Below are 15,371 nucleotides of genomic sequence, written 5' to 3'. Positions count from 1 at the left end.
TCTGAATGGCTCATGACTAAGGTTCAAAGACTTTGTGGAGGGTTCCCAATATCATCCCCTGGGGTTGACTCTCTAGTTGTTTGAGATGAAGAACTTTATTTCTTTCCTTCTTCCAGGCACCAGTCAGCGGCCGATCAGTTACTCATTGCAAAGGCCAACAGCCCCCTGGAATACCCAACACAAGGTGTGGAGGTGCGACCCCTGAAGACAATCCTCATTCCAGGTAGGAACTCGTGGGCTGCTGGGTGGCTGGTGAGTCCAACTACAAGTGAAGTCCATCCATCCATTTTCCAACCCGCTGAATCCAAACACAGGGTCACAGGGGTCTGCTGCAGCCAATCCCAGCCAACACAGGGCACAAGGCAGGAAACAATCCCGGGCAGGGTGCCAACCCACCACAGTACAAGTGAAGTGAACCTGAAAAATCAAAATGGGGGCTGAAAGGGAGAGAAAGGAAAAAAAGGCAAAGGCATGATGATGGACACCCCCCCCCCCCCCCCCCCAACCCCCAGTCCTCAAGTGTATCATTCCTGGCAGCCTTTGGAAGACCACCTGTGCCTCTGACTTTCATTTTTGTTTTTTGTCTTTTTAGGTCTCAGCTTACAGGCCCCCCCGAAAGAGATTTACTGGGTAAGGTGATTTACGTCAAATTGGGAAGGGGTGGCCAAGTGGGGTCCATATGAGACATTGTGGGTGTCATGGCATATGTCATAAAGACTCACTAGGCATGGTGCCGCCCCCTTACAGACCCCAGAGTGGACCTTCTTTTCTGTCTCTTGAGTGTTGACCCGTACATTGATTAGGAGCACAGGAAGGGTTTGTGCCCTCAGAGGCTCACAACTGATTGCCCAGAGGGTTAAAGGGTCACCTTTGGTTGAACCTGGTGGAACTAATCTGCACAAGGTGGGCACACAGAGACGTAATTGTATGGTTGTTATGGATTTTCTAGTGTGTCTCCTAATTTTTGGTCATCGTGAGGAGTCCATGTGCAGCTTCACTCACAGCTTGGTGGGGTCATCATGCCAAAGGGTGAGACGGGGCCCTCCATGCGACGTCTTCCTGCATGGGTGCCTTCAGGAGATGACAAGCAGGCATCTTCTCCACTAACCATCTGCCTCTGCTTTCAGGTGAACCTCACAGCAACCCTGGGCACCTTCAGTGTGGCTGCCGAGGTTGAGGAAGTGAAGGTCGCTGGTGACAGACAGATGCACCTTACCTTGTCCAGTCCTCGTCTGTCTCACCTTAACCGCCAGCTGGAGTTTGTCACCTACACCAACACTCTGTTTCACCCACACACAGCTGACACAGGTGGGTCCTTGTTGGGTGTGGAGCCAGGTGAGCGGGGACAGGGGGTGTGGTCTTCAACTGGGCCTCAGCCTCATAAATAAACATTATGGGGCGGAGTCTGCACCCAGCATGCTACGTGCTTTACGAAAGGAGCCTGTGGGTGGCGCTGTTCACCCTGAGCTGGTGCTGAAGCCTCATGTCCAGTGTGAAGCTCGTGCCAGTGAAGCTCCTCATGCGGTGGGGGGGCTGGAGAGCATGAAGGTCACAAAACACAATGCCTGTCTGTTCACCTGATGCCCATCTTCAGTATAATGGGACAAAGGGACGGGGTGACACTTTCTCATTATGTTCTCCCCTGTTACCTTACTGGTAAGACACCTTTTTAGGGGTAGAGGGGTCTTCATTTATGTTGCTGGCACATGGGCTGACGTTCACCATTGTCAGCCTTAAGCCTTAAGTGTGGCTGCTGGACTCTAAGGATGGACAGGTGCGCCATACACTTATATCTCAAGGTTCCTCACCCGGCTGGGGTTCAAGGCCTTGTTTTATGTTCATTTTTGTTATTTTTGTTGAGACAATTCCTTATGATAATATTGCAATGTGTTTTGTTGGTCATCCCCCAAAAGGCGGGCACCACCTGCCAATCACCACCAGGCGCCGCTCTCTGCCCAATACATCTGGAGGGTCTCCCTAATGGTTCATTGTACGGGTGGCACTTTAAGCCATAGATAAGAGGAGCAATTAATGTTCAGAGGCGGGGCTGTAACTGTCCCATCCACTGATGTTCAGATCCTATGTGGGTAGCATTCTTAGCAGAAGATAGGCGGGACTATTACAGTTCATAGGCGGGGCTGTGACTGCCCCACCCACTGGGATCCCTGTCCTATATGGGTGGCACTCTTAGCAGAAGGTGGTAGAGCAATTCAAGTTCAGACTTTGAGAGTGTTGTGTATACTGGGATCTCAGGATTGGGGGGGCGGAGCTATGACTCCCTCTTTTAGTGTAGTTTGGGTTCTATGTAGGCGGGGCTCTGAGGAAGTGGGTAGTGTGGCGGTGAAGATTTTAGGGTTGAAGGGGCGGAGCTCTCTCTGAGTTCCTCAGCCAATAGTGTTATGGTGCTGTGTAGGCGGAGCCTTTAGGACTTTGAATGCCTTGCTTAGGAGGTTTTAAGCACTTAGAATTGATGTTCTGATTGGTTCTCTCACAGCCTTCATAGTTCAGGTTATGTGCAGCTGAGGTTTTGATTGGCTGAGGCAGTAGGATGTGAGTCCTTATGAGGTTCACAACCCCAACATATGTGGAGGAATTCACGTGACGATTGAATGACACTCTGATAGCCTCATCCAGAAAGATTCAGGCCGTCATTCTCTCATCCACTGCTAGCAGCACATTGGGGGGAACTCTTTAAATGTTTGAGGTGGGGTCTTGAGTGCTCCACCCACTATAGTTCAGAGGTTGTGTGTGGGTCATTGTTAGCATTAAGTGGGTGGGGCTCCTAAAAGTCAAGGAAGCGCTCTGATTGGTTCAACCAGGCAGGACTCTAAGGATTAGGGGCGGGGCTATGACTGCTTAGTGTGGTTCAGGTCCTGTGTGGGAGGAGTTCTATGAATCCGGATAGTGTGTAGGTGGAGCTCTTAGGCTTCGGGGGCAGGGCTCTGTGATGACATCACCTGGGGGTTTGAGATGTTGTGTAGATGGGGGGGGGGGTCTTAGCTTTTAGTAAGTTTTGGCAAAGCCTTTACACTTCAGGTTATTTATGGCTGGGGTTCTGATGAGCTCCTGCAGTAGGAGTCCTTATGGGGTTCAGACCCCCACATGCATGGTGGGATGAAGTTTCTGATGGACTCACCTTTTAGGGGTTCAGACACAGTGTGGGTGACGTTTTCAGCAATGGTAACTCCACTGAGTGGGTATGTAGGGGTTGGGCACCATAGGGTGGTCTGCAGTGTCTCCCTGATGGTTCATTGTGAATGGAGTTGGTGACTTCTTGTGCCTCTTGCTGTTCTTCTTCCAGTTTTTCACCATCTTGCTCTGTTTTTGATATTCTCATTGTGACTTGTTTGCTTTCGTTTGCCTTTGTGTTACGGACAGTTCCGCTTTTCCTCTCGTACTCCACTGAGCTTTCTTTTGTGCCTCCGGGCTGTCTGTTGAAAGTAACCTTTTTTTATTTTTCTGATTCTGTGAGGCCCTTTATGTGTTTGGCTAGGGTTTTTGAAGAGATTTCCCCCTCTAGTGGACGTTTTTGGAAGTGCTTTTTGGAACTTCTCGGGACTCACACTCTGGTGTTTTGAACTCCCAGTTCATGACACTGAAGTCAAGTCCTTAACTATCTAACCGAAACAGCAGCTGGAGTTTGTCACCTACACTGACACCCAATTCCACCCCCAAACACACACAAGGCCAACAGAGGTGGGTGCTTGTTGGGTTAAAGATGTCTGTGAAGGGTCTCGGCCTCAAGGAGAGCATTTGGGCTGGAATTTGTAGCCAGCATGCAGAGTAACTCAGAATGGGTGGTGGTGACTACCTCAAGTCTCAAGTCCAGGGTGAAACACCGGCCATAAAACTTCATGTCTTAAGTGGCTCCTGTGTCACTGGGAGTCTGGGGAGGTGAATGTCACACAACACAGAGCCCTTCTGTCCTCATAATGCCCATCTTCAAAATAATGGAGCAAGCAAAAGGTCTGCTATGTGCTCTTTATATTCTCTCCTCCACTTTAAATTTCACTCATGTCCCCCTGGTGAGATTTACCTTTGGCTGAAGATCTTTCCAGGGACATGGCCTGGGGACAACCATGCTCTCCAGGGTCCAGTGTAGCTGCTGAGGTCATTAAGGATGGACAAATGCCCCTCACCTTGTCCGGGCCCCAACTGAATCAGAAGATGAAATCTGCCACCTGTACCAACACCCTTTTCCCACTGACAAGCATGGCCGCCATGGATGGGTACTTGCTGAGTCAAAGACGTCTATGATGGGGGGGATCCAAGTGGTTCTCAGTCTCAGAAGGACCACTTGGGACAGAACCTGTACCCAGCATGCTGAAAACAGTTCCAGATTCCATCTCGGCTGTGTCTGCCTGTTGCAAATTGACGGGGCTGTGATCTTCACGGAGTCAATGGGGGCTCTGATTGGGGGTCTTGAGAGACTGAGTGAGGGGTCTGACTGTCTGGGCTTGCGAGCGTCCTGATAAAAACCAACATCCAGACCTTTAATTACCTCTTGGGGTCTGTCTGAGAGTCGACCTCGTCATTGAGAGGTTTACTTACCTCGGCGGTGACATTCATGTGACTCTGGTGACTCTTCCTATGAAGTCAGTAGACGGACTGGGGGGGTCATGAGGTCACTGGAAAGGGGTGTGTGGCACAAAAGGACGAAGGTCCAAGCCTGTTTGTGAGACATGGACACCATCCAGTGACCTGAGATGAAGACTCGACTCCTTCATTTGTGTCACTTCGGGTTAGAGGGTTAGGGGTCTTCATTTATGTGCATCATGGGCTCCACTGGTGTGACTTTGTGTTGCTCACGGAGTCCCAAATGAGGCACATGACCTGCATTGTGAGGTCAGTTACGGCACTGCAGCCATGTGGCGCCATTACCCAAGGGTGGTCCGGCTCATTGTTGAAGACCAGGCCAAGGGGACGTCCACGTAACACCTGGCAGTCATTTCCGTAGGGGGGTAATTGGACCACATGTCTGCCTCGGGTTCCTGAGTCATTTTGAGTTGTGGTGGGCGTGGCAAGGCGCTGTACCAGTGCCTGCTCCCCGACCCGACCTGACCTCTGCTTAGGTTCACTCTTCTTCATCGGGGGGCTCGCCATCTGCCTCTCTGTAACATTCAGCTTAGGAAGGTCTGCCAGCCTATGAGTGGTGACCTGGCTGGCACAGCCTTGATGATCCCCGTCTCCTCAATGTGTCTGATGCCCCTGGGTGTCCGTGACTTACTCACTTCTGACGGAGTCCTGGGTGCTCTGGACGTCTCCGTGGACTCCCAAGGATGAGGGTGGGAGAACAAGCGGGTCATTGGTGGGCTCCTGTATGATCTTCAAAATTCTTTTAATTGTCCTGATAAAGAGCCTGCGGTGGGCTTTGCACACGTGGCGTTATGGTCTCCTGCGTACCCGCTGTGACGTTAGAGTACCGTCCTGCATTGTGACCTGTTATGAAGCCCACCTCAGTTCCACCATGCGTTTGTTGGTTTATTTAACTCTGAGGTCACCTCACCATTTTGACTTGCAGTTCATTTTATGACGTTGACAGTCGGATGCTCAGCTCCCCTCAGGTGACATGCCCCCACTAAGGGCTACAGGTGAAAGGGAAGCGAAATGTATGCAGCGAGACCCAAAAGAGTGCCACTGTGACGGACCCCCCCTGCCAATCCTGCGATTGAAATTTCAGGACGTTCCCCTTGTTGTTTTTCAGTGCAGTTTGGGACAGACGGACACCAGGCGTCTTTCACCATCAAGATCCACCATGCGGTGGTGCCAAAGCTTTATGACACCGGATCGGAGGATGGTACGTATTTCCATAGATGGCAGTGCCAGCCGCTTGGCTGTGGGTGAGTTGCCAGAGTGATGAGGCTGTGCCGCCTGCCTATCTGTGTTTACAGGGTATAACATTAGCAATTTGGTCACCATCGCCACCAAGACCTTCCTGCGCTATGACAAACTCCGCACCCTGATTGACAGCATCCGGCGCTTCTACCCGACGGTCACCATTGTCATCGCGGATGACAGCGAGCAGCCCGAGAGGGTCCAGGGGCCGTACATCGAGCAGTACTTCATGCCCTTTGGCAAGGTGAGCCCTGCCGCCTGTTTAGGAGGTGGAGCTCCGCCTCCTTCTGCTCCACCCCCTGGGTCAGGTGACCACTCTGGGATGACCAGAGTGATTTGCATGTCTTAAGCTGTGCCTTTGTGTCACCTTTTGTTGGTCACCCACAGGTCCTCTTGTCAGCCCACCCGTTGCACCCTTCTTGACTCCTCTCCATTCTCATTTCAACTTCTGGTTGTCTGTACATTCTTGACACACTTGCTTTCAAGTCGTTAAAAAACAGAGCTGTGAAAAAGTATTTGCCCCCCTCTGTCTCGGATATTTCACTCAATGAATGGCCTCAGCACTTCAGATGCAAGTCAGTCCTGGAGAAAGGGAGTTGGAGTGAGCACACGGACTGTCTGAAGTCAAGGAGTAGAGTTAGCTATACGTGTGAAAAAGTAATTGCCCCCCTTGTTTCAATATTTGGCCGCAATGATTTCCTGTGATTTGATCGCAGTCTTTCCCATCACCCCCTGCTCGGTGCTTTAATTCAGCGTCCTCTCCATTGGCTTTAGGTCAGGACTTTGACTTCTGAGCCTTTCAGCTGTAGTCTTGCCTTTGTGTTTTTCGCTCCTTGTCCTGCCACATAACCCAAGGATGCTTCTGCTCCAGGTCAGGGCAGACAGCTGACTGGGCATCGTCCTTAAGAATATTCTGGAAAATAGTTTATGGTCTTCCAATAGTGACAGGTCTTCCAGGCATCGCCACCCCATCACACAAGCACCACCACCATTTTTTATTGGGGGTCTGATGATCTGACTGTCAAATGCCAGCCATAGAGGGTCCTGTGTGGTCCCAGGAGTTCTCCTTGTGACTCATCCGTCATTACTCCAAAAGGCTTGGGGATCATCCTGGTGTTCCTTTGGACTGATATTCCTCTCGGATAGCACAGGTTTCCTTCCATGAAGCCCATTTTTCCTAATTATAAATTTCTGAAAGCTGAGCTGAGCTAAGGCTGAGCTGAGGCCCGCAGTTCTTTGGATATTCTTCTGAGATCCTGGGTGACACCTTGAATGAGTCCTCACTGTGCCCGTGGGGTCATTGTGGTAGGCTGGCCTTTGCTGCTCCAAATCTCTTCTCACTAAGGTGCCATTGACGTGGCTTTGTCACTCTTTCTGGACCCAACAGCTTTGTGCCCTCATCGCTTCTGTTAAGTGCTTTTATGGAGGTCTCGTGTTCCTCTTGTGGTGACTTCTTCACTTTCATGATGAGGGTCAGTGTGTGGGCAGACTGACATTAACAAGGTTGGCTGTGTTCGGTCAATGGAGTTGAATGATCAGTCGGCTTTGGTCAGCTGTTTGAGGGGGTCACTTAGGGGGCAGTTACTTTATCAAATGGGCAATACGGGCGTTGGTTCATGTCTTCAGTACATCAAGTGGCAAATTAGAAATGGTGTTCTGTGTTCACTCAGACTCCCTGTGTCTAAAGTGACATTCTGTCTAAAGACCTGAAGCCGTTCAATGTGACAAATCTATGAAAACAGAAAAGATCGGGAAGGGGGCAAATACTTTTACACAGCACTGTACAATACAGAGTGTCTCACAAACTGGTAGTCTCAGTGCCCGCCTTCCTGTCCTCAGTTCTGTCACTGTGCCTCCAGTGCCAACTTTGCTGTTCTTTACTCTGTTGCTGTGCCCTTGGTGCCCACCTTGCTTCCCCTCAGCTCTGTCATATTACCCTCTGTGCCCACCTTGCTCTCCTCAGCTGTGACACCATGTCCTTAGTGTCCACCTTGCTGTCCACCACTCTGTCTCTGTATTCACAGTGCCCATCGTGCAATCTTTGGGTCTGTTGCTTCACCCTCAGTGTCCACCCAGCTGTTCTCAGCTCTGCCAATGTACCTTTAATACCCAACTTGATCTCCTCTGCTCTTCTGCTGTACCCTCAGTACCCACCTTGCTGTCCTCAGCTCAGTCGCTGTGACCTCAGTGCCCATGTTGCTGTCTGCCACTCTGTCAGTGTACTTGCTGTTCTCTTCTTTGTTACTGTGCTCTCAGTGCCCATCTTGCTTTCTCTCTCCTCTGTCACATTACCCTCTGTGCCCACTTTGCTGTCCTCAGTGTCCATCTTGCATCACACCAATCTGTCTCTGTGTCCTTGGTGCCCACCGTGCCATCTTTGGGTCTGTTGCTTCACCCTCCATGTCCACCCAGCTGTCCTCAATTCTGCCGATGTACCCTCAGTACCATCCTTGATCTCCTCTGCTCTTCTGCTGTACTCTCAGTGCCTATCTTGCTTTCTCTCTCCTCTGTCACATTACCCTCTGTGCCCACTTTGCTGTCCTCAGCGTCCATCTTGCGTCAGACCAATCTGTCTCTGTGTCCTTGGTGCCCACCGTGCCATCTTTGGGTCTGTTGCTTCACCCTCCATGTCCACCCAGCTGTCCTCAGTTCTGCCAATGTACCCTCAATACCATCCTTGATCTCCTCTGCTCTTCTGCTGTACTCTCAGTGCCCATCTTGCTGTCCTCTGGTCTGCTGCTTCATCCTTAGTGCCCACCTTGCTCCCCTCTGCTCTTCTGCTGTGCCCAGCTCTCATCTCCCACTTTTTTATGCTAAAACTGGTATGGACTGATCCTGCTCTCTGGTGCCCTCTGCTGGCCAGGATCAGCAGGCTCTTCTGGGGTTCCATTGTTTTTGAAGCTCACTTCTTCTTGCAATCTGCTCCCTCCTCCTCAACATTCTTCATCTTCTTCTTCTTCTTCTTCTCCTCCACTACTATGGGCCCATGGACTTGAACTGGAGCTGCGGAGCCCCCCATCTTTGACTCTGCCCACCTTCAGGTCCACCCTAATTAACACTTATATATTGATGAGGACAGTTCAAGATTTCAGTTCATTATCACTGCAGTGGGCTGGCATCCCATCCAGGGTTGGGTTTCTGTTTATTTTTGTATAGCGCCTTTCCCTGATTGCAGGCTCAGCGTGCTGTAACAAGTTCACACACGCACACACACACACACACGCACACACACACATTTGACTAGTTTAGACACACAGGAACACAATGCAGTCCCCGACTGATTGCTATGGGTGGTCCCTTCACAGCATCAGTCCATTTCATTGCCATTATTGCTGGGTTGATTCCTGCCTTGCCCCTAATGCTGCCAGGATGTCCTCCCACCTCCCCCTGACCCCGAACCGGATTAAATGGACTTGACAAATCTGTCGTATGAACTTTTAATTATCCATTTGAGCCCCCATCTCTAACCTGCCCCCCCCCCCCCCATTTTCTGACAGGGTTGGTTCGCCGGACGCAATCTGGCCATCTCTCAGGTGACCACCAAGTATGTCCTCTGGGTCGACGACGACTTCATCTTCAGTGGCAACACGCGGGTGGAGAAGCTGGTGGACGTGCTGGAGAAGACCACCCTGGACCTGGTGAGTCATGGCATCCTGTGCCACCACACAAAGGGTCATAGGTACGCTGCACTTTCAGTGACCCCAGCCAGCTGCGTGGGCTTAAATGGGGGTCCTGTGTGTTTCCATGACAACAGATGGCTGTGGAATGAGCCGTCTTAGATAGCTGCCCTGTGTAGCACATCAGCCCTCAGAATAACCAGACCTGTTGTTGTTGCAATTGTACGCAGGTAGGGGGCGCCGTGAGGGAGATCACGGGATACACCACCACATACCGGCAGCAGATCGGCGTGGAGGCAGGCGGTGAGGCTGGTGACTGTCTACACATTCGCCGCGGCTACCACCACGTCATCGATGGATTCCCCAACTGCGTCGTCACGGATGGCGTCATCAACTTCTTCTTGGCCCGGACTGAGAAGCTGCAGCAGGTGGGCTTTGACCCACGACTGGCCAGGGTTGCCCATCTAGGTAAGAGAGTGTGTGAGGTAAAGTGTCTGGTTCAGTGCCCGTTCTTTCCTTTTGGTAGTGTTGTAAGTGGGCATGGAGGGGCTTGCCCACCTGGCGAGCAAGCCTTGTACTGTGGTGTGATGGAGATCTTGAGGTGACGTTTTGACCCACTGCAAATCACAGACCGCCTTCCCATTGCCTGTATGCCAGTGTGTAATGTCGCTTGTGCCAATGATGGGTGAGAATATCAATAATACGCTTTGGCCGTCCTTCAACTGCAAATTAGAATTCTCGGACACCTGACTGCACTTTTGTGTTTAGTGCCAGCTTACGGGTGCCGATCTGACTCAGTTGTCCCTAAGCTTAGTTCACTTTGATGATGAGGGGGTCCATGCTTACTCACTGATTGATTCAATCCTGATTAACAGGAACCTTCCCACAGTGGGCACCATGAGCCACTGGAGGTGGCACAAGGCTTGGAATTTGGTTTTCAGATGAGCCTGGGGATCTGACCAGGTGCCCAACAGAGTCAGTGGCACATGCCCACCATATCTCAGGTCACCCAGTGTTTCACATGCCAGGTGACCCTCACTCATAACTTCTTCCTGCTCATATGTAGACCCCCTGGGTTGGAGTGGTCTTGTTTAAGTGTAGACAGAGGCAGAATTGATCATGTGGATATCTGGCTGGAGGACAGGATGGCACAATGGCCAGTGGAGGGCAAAGACAGGATCAAGCGATGAAGAGGAGGCACAGTGAAGAGTGAAAATCACAAACAAGAATCAGAAAGAGTGAGACTCTGGAGAATGCTGGCTTATAAATGCCAAAATGCTAGATTAATGATTGGCTGAGGCGAGAGGATTGATCTCTGAGCTCGACTCGCTGGCCTGTCCCTCACACTCTCAGGTGTTTTATGACTTGTCTCCCTATTCCATTCAGAACTCGACTCTCTGCCCTTAATCTTCTCACATTTGATCACTCTGAGCGCGGCCTGCTGTCCTACATCATGTCACATTTGTTCTATCTGAGCTCGGCTTATTTCCCTATAATAGTTTTTCCAGATCTGTTCTCTGAGCTCAGGTTTCTGTCCTGTCGCTTCTCACACTTGACCACTGAATCTGGCTCATCGCCCTACGTTGTCTTACATTTGCATAATCTGAGCTCGGCTCGCTGGCCTGTCAGCACATTCTCAGACCCTTGTTTGTTTCTTCCTCCATTTTCATTTAGAACTCAACTGATCTGAACTCCGCTAACTGTCCTTCTTTGTGAGGACATGAGGTTGACCATCTTTCAGTTTTTCAAACTTGTCACCTCCCCTTAATCTGTTCTGAGTTCAGTTTTCTGTCTTGCCTCATATTGACTGCTCTGAATTTGGCGCACTGTCCTATCTTGTGTGACGTCTCTCCTCTCTGAGCTCGACTTGCTGACCTTTTTCTGTTCTGAGCTCAGCTTGTTGTACTTCTTCTTCGCATACTTGAACATTCTGAGCCAAGCTTGCTGGCCTAAGTCTTGTTACATTAGTCCTCTCGGAACTCAACTCGCTGCCCTGTTTCTAACTCTTGCAGGTTTTTCTGCTCTGAGCTTGGATTTTTGCCCTATCCTATCACACACACTTGACTTCTCTGAGCGCCACTTGCCGTTCCACATCATAATACATTTGTCCTCTCTGAGCTCAACTCGCTGGCCTGTCTCGGACTCTTGCAGGTTTTTTTGCTCTGACCCCGGATTGTTTTCCGACCCTTTCACACACACTTGACTCCTCTGACTTCTGCTTCACGTTCCACATCGTGTCACATTTAACCTCTCAGAGCTCGACTTGCGGGCCTGTCTCTGACTCTTTAAGGTGTATCTACCCTTTGCTCTGAGCTCAGCTTGTTGTACTGCCTCTTCACGTACCGGAACATTCTGAGCCAGGCTTGTTGTCCTAAGATATGTTACACTTGTTCTCTCTAAGCTCGACTCGCTGGCCTGTTTCTGATTCTTGCCGTTTTTTGCTACTCTCTGCAGGGTGCTCGGCTTGCTGTTCTACATCATGTCACATTTGTCCTCTCTGAGCTCAACTTGCTGGCCTTTCTCTGACTCTTGCAAGTTCTTCTGCCCTCTGCTCTGAGCTCGACTTGCTGTCCTGCCCTTTCATATGCCCTTTTACACACAATTTGACTGCTCTGAACTCGGCTTGCTGTCCTACATTTTTATGTCACATTTATCTTCTCTCAGCTCAACTCGCTGGCCTGTCTCTGAATCTTGCTGTTTTTTTCTGCTCTCTGCAGGGTGCTCGGCTTGCTGTTCTACCTCATGTCACATTTGTCCTCTCTGAGCTCAACTTGCTGGCCTGTTTCTGACTCTTGTAGGTTCTTCTGCCCTCTGCTCTGAGCTCGACTTGCTGTCCTGCCCTTTCACATATACCTGACCACTTTGAACTTGGCTTGCTGTCCTACTTTATATCACAGTTGTGTTCCCTGAGCTCGGCTCATTGCCCTGCCGATTTACACACAATTTGACTGCTCTGAACTCGGCTCGCTGTCCTACATTATGTCACATTTATCTTCTCTGCGCTCAATTTGCTGGCCTGTCTCTGATTCTTGCCGGTTTTACTGCTCTGTGCTGTGCGCTCAGCTTGCTGTTCTCCATCATGTCACATATGAACGCTCTGAGCTCGGCTCATTGCCCTGCCCTTTCTCACACCCCTTCTCTCTCTTTGTATTGTAGAGTTCTTCATCGATGGCCTTGGGATGCTCCACGTGGGCTCGTGTGACGACGTCATTGTGAACCACGCTTCCAAGATCAAGCTCCCATGGACGCGGACAGACAGCGAGAAGACGTACGCCAAGTTCCGTTACCCCAAGAGTTTCCATGACTCGGCCCGCGTGAAGGAGACCCTCTTTTACTTCAAGAACCGCTTCAAGTGCATGACGAGCAATTAGCTGAAGTCCAGGGCCGCGGCTCCTGATTGCCAGGGAGTGCCTTCTTAAGTGCCAGTGGCTCTTTCTATGCCTTTGTGTCCCATTGGACTTGCTTCTCCAGCCAGCCAGTGCCATCACCCCATCATCCTCCTGGGGGTTCTGAGAGGCCAACGCCAGCCTGATATGTTTAGACGGCGGGCACACCAAGGTGAGGAATGTGACTACCTGGCCAGCCTCCCACATGTGCCAAAGCAGTTAAAGGTCCCTGACTTTTAGTTTTGAACTTCTCCAAGCCAGTGGACGAACGGGCAGGAGGGAGAGGACAATCGAGAGGAGGCGTAAAATGGTGGGGAAGGAGAGAAGATGGAGGAAAAGAGAAGTGGACAAAGAGATGGACACAGTGGGTTAAGAAACCGTGCCTCTGCTCTGTGTCTCTTACCTCAAGCTGAAGCCCCCCATTATCACATTGGCAGCAGCTGTAGCACCCCCTTTCAAAGTCGATGGCCAGGAGGCCAGTTCCCCTACCCTGTGAGGTGACACAGGGGACATGGCAAAGACAACAGGGAGTGTAGGAAGGGGCAGTGCAGAGCTGCAGTGTGGATTGATGACCAGCAGAGGGCAGACGATCTCGACACGCTAGTCCTGCTCTGCTACATGAGACACTTGAATGATGGAGACGGCCATTTCATTAATTTATTTATTATATTCATCAATTCGTGTGCAAACAGAAATGCATATCCTTCCACACGGAGGCGCCATTGAGGCACTTTTATGTCTCTTGAATGTAAATCTGGACTCTTTCTGGGATGCGGTGATTGTTTCAAAGTTCCCTCGGTTTTGTTTGTTTGCAAAGTGGCCTTAGGTGAAGTGTCACTTGGGGGTTGAGGCGAGACACTGGAAATTCGGAGCCCCCGAGTGACCATCTAAATGCTGCCTAAGTAAGGAGGGCACAGTTCCGCGTGGGACATTAGGGTGTCTTGGGGAGGGGGGATTTTATTTTTAGTACTGCATTGCAGCCAACCGTGAGCAAGAGCCATTCACCTTCACTGGCCACTCTTGGTCTCTGGTGCAGACCACTCTTTCTAGGGGGATTTAGGGGCTTGTAACATCTAAATAGCGACTAGGGGGGACTATAACAAGTATATAGGGGCATAGACATTTCTGAATGAACACCAGGGGGATTCAGAGAAGCCTGTAGGAGCATGCATTACTTCTAAAAAATCATATAAGGACAAAGACACCTCCGAATGACCGCAAAGGGGATTGTGAAAAGTCTTTAGTGGACAGCATACCTCTAGATGACCAATCTTTCCTTTTTTCCAGCAGTGCTGCCCATCTCTTAGGTTACCCGCATCTCCCATCTTCGAAGCCGCGCTTCACTCGGAACACAAAGAAACCGGACAGCACTGAACCCTACTGACGAAAGCCATCCCCTAGTGGGAATTACATGATGTGGACACTAGGGGGAGACAAAGCGCAAGCCTTCAAATAGCCATCCTGGAGCACGTGACCCGACTGTGCCACCAGAAAGGGGTTTTAGAATTTGAGAAAGCTGTCATCTTCAGAGCCGCTCATCCAAAGATTTTTTGAATCCCAGTGAAATTGCTGGCAGCCTGCAGCTTTTTTTTTATTCCAGTAGGGGGAGACAGATGACCACTTAAGAGACAGCAGGTCCTGACGTCAGCTGCATGATTGCCTGCCATTTAAAATTCAGGTTTAGTGTTGCATGCACGGAGTAGAAGGGATGGTAGAAGTCTGGGAAATGCCAGGGATACAGAACTTGTCACTGAAACCTGGATGAGCCTCTAGGGGGCACCCTTGGACTTTTGGGTAACCAATAACTGCTTGTAAAGGTTAAAAGAAAAGTCTGAGTTAAAACACTTGAGGGCATATAGGAGGTATGGGAGTTTGGGCAGTGGCATGGCCACTAGGGGGCCTCAGAGGGACATCCACATACCTCTGCGTTAGCACAACAGGACCTGTGAAAAGCCTTTAGGGACATGTGGACCTCTAAATGGCCACTAGGGGAATTCGGAAATTTTAGTAGGCGCACACACCTCTACATTGCTACCTTGAGCATGGGAAAGGCGCTATATAAATAAAATGTATTATTATTATTATTATTATTATTACATAACCACAAGGAGGATTATGATGACATACACACCTCTGAGTGACCATTTGGGTCACACCAACCTCTGAGAGGCCCCTAGGGGATATTGAATAGTAAATAGGGACATACAGCATTCTGAATAGCCGCTAGAGAGACTTTGAGTGACCAGTAGAGGGCATGCATACCTCTGAATGACCACTAGGTGTCATTCTGAAGTTTTTAGTTGGAGCACAGATCTCTAAATGGTCACTAGGGGGATTGTGAACGGCAAATCGGGATAAACATACTTCTGAATGACCACTACAGCGATTGTGAAAAGCCAGTAGAGAGCAGAAATGACCACTAGGGGCAACTGTGACAAGCCTTTAGGGACATGTATACCTCTGAGTGGCCACTAGGGGGCTTCTGAAAACTCAGTTGTGGTATGCACCCCTCTGAATAGCCAATGGGGTCACA

General features: G+C 50.3%; 1 protein-coding gene across 6 annotated transcripts in view; it reads left to right on the top strand.

Moving 5' to 3' along the window:
* The window catches only part of b4galnt1b (beta-1,4-N-acetyl-galactosaminyl transferase 1b), a 155,547-nt gene that overhangs the window by 137,507 nt on the left and 2,669 nt on the right, over window positions 1-15,371 (top strand). For 5 of the 6 annotated variants that reach the window (XM_051925383.1, XM_051925382.1, XM_051925381.1 and 2 more), the window contains exons 4-11: window positions 117-223; window positions 593-630; window positions 1,128-1,308; window positions 5,705-5,797; window positions 5,892-6,079; window positions 9,333-9,473; window positions 9,683-9,920; window positions 12,609-15,337. In XM_051925383.1, coding sequence (XP_051781343.1) covers window positions 117-223; window positions 593-630; window positions 1,128-1,308; window positions 5,705-5,797; window positions 5,892-6,079; window positions 9,333-9,473; window positions 9,683-9,920; window positions 12,609-12,823 — 1,201 coding nt within the window. In that variant the 3' untranslated portion in view covers window positions 12,824-15,337. The remainder of the gene's footprint in view (window positions 1-116; window positions 224-592; window positions 631-1,127; window positions 1,309-5,704; window positions 5,798-5,891; window positions 6,080-9,332; window positions 9,474-9,682; window positions 9,921-12,608; window positions 15,338-15,371) is intronic. The other variant, XM_051925379.1, reaches the window with a different exon arrangement.

The sequence above is a fragment of the Erpetoichthys calabaricus genome, chromosome 3 (assembly GCF_900747795.2).
Source record: "Erpetoichthys calabaricus chromosome 3, fErpCal1.3, whole genome shotgun sequence".
Taxonomy (NCBI): domain Eukaryota; kingdom Metazoa; phylum Chordata; class Cladistia; order Polypteriformes; family Polypteridae; genus Erpetoichthys; species Erpetoichthys calabaricus.
Note: the sequence above shows the minus strand (reverse complement) of the source record. Positions and strands in the feature narration are given on the sequence as shown.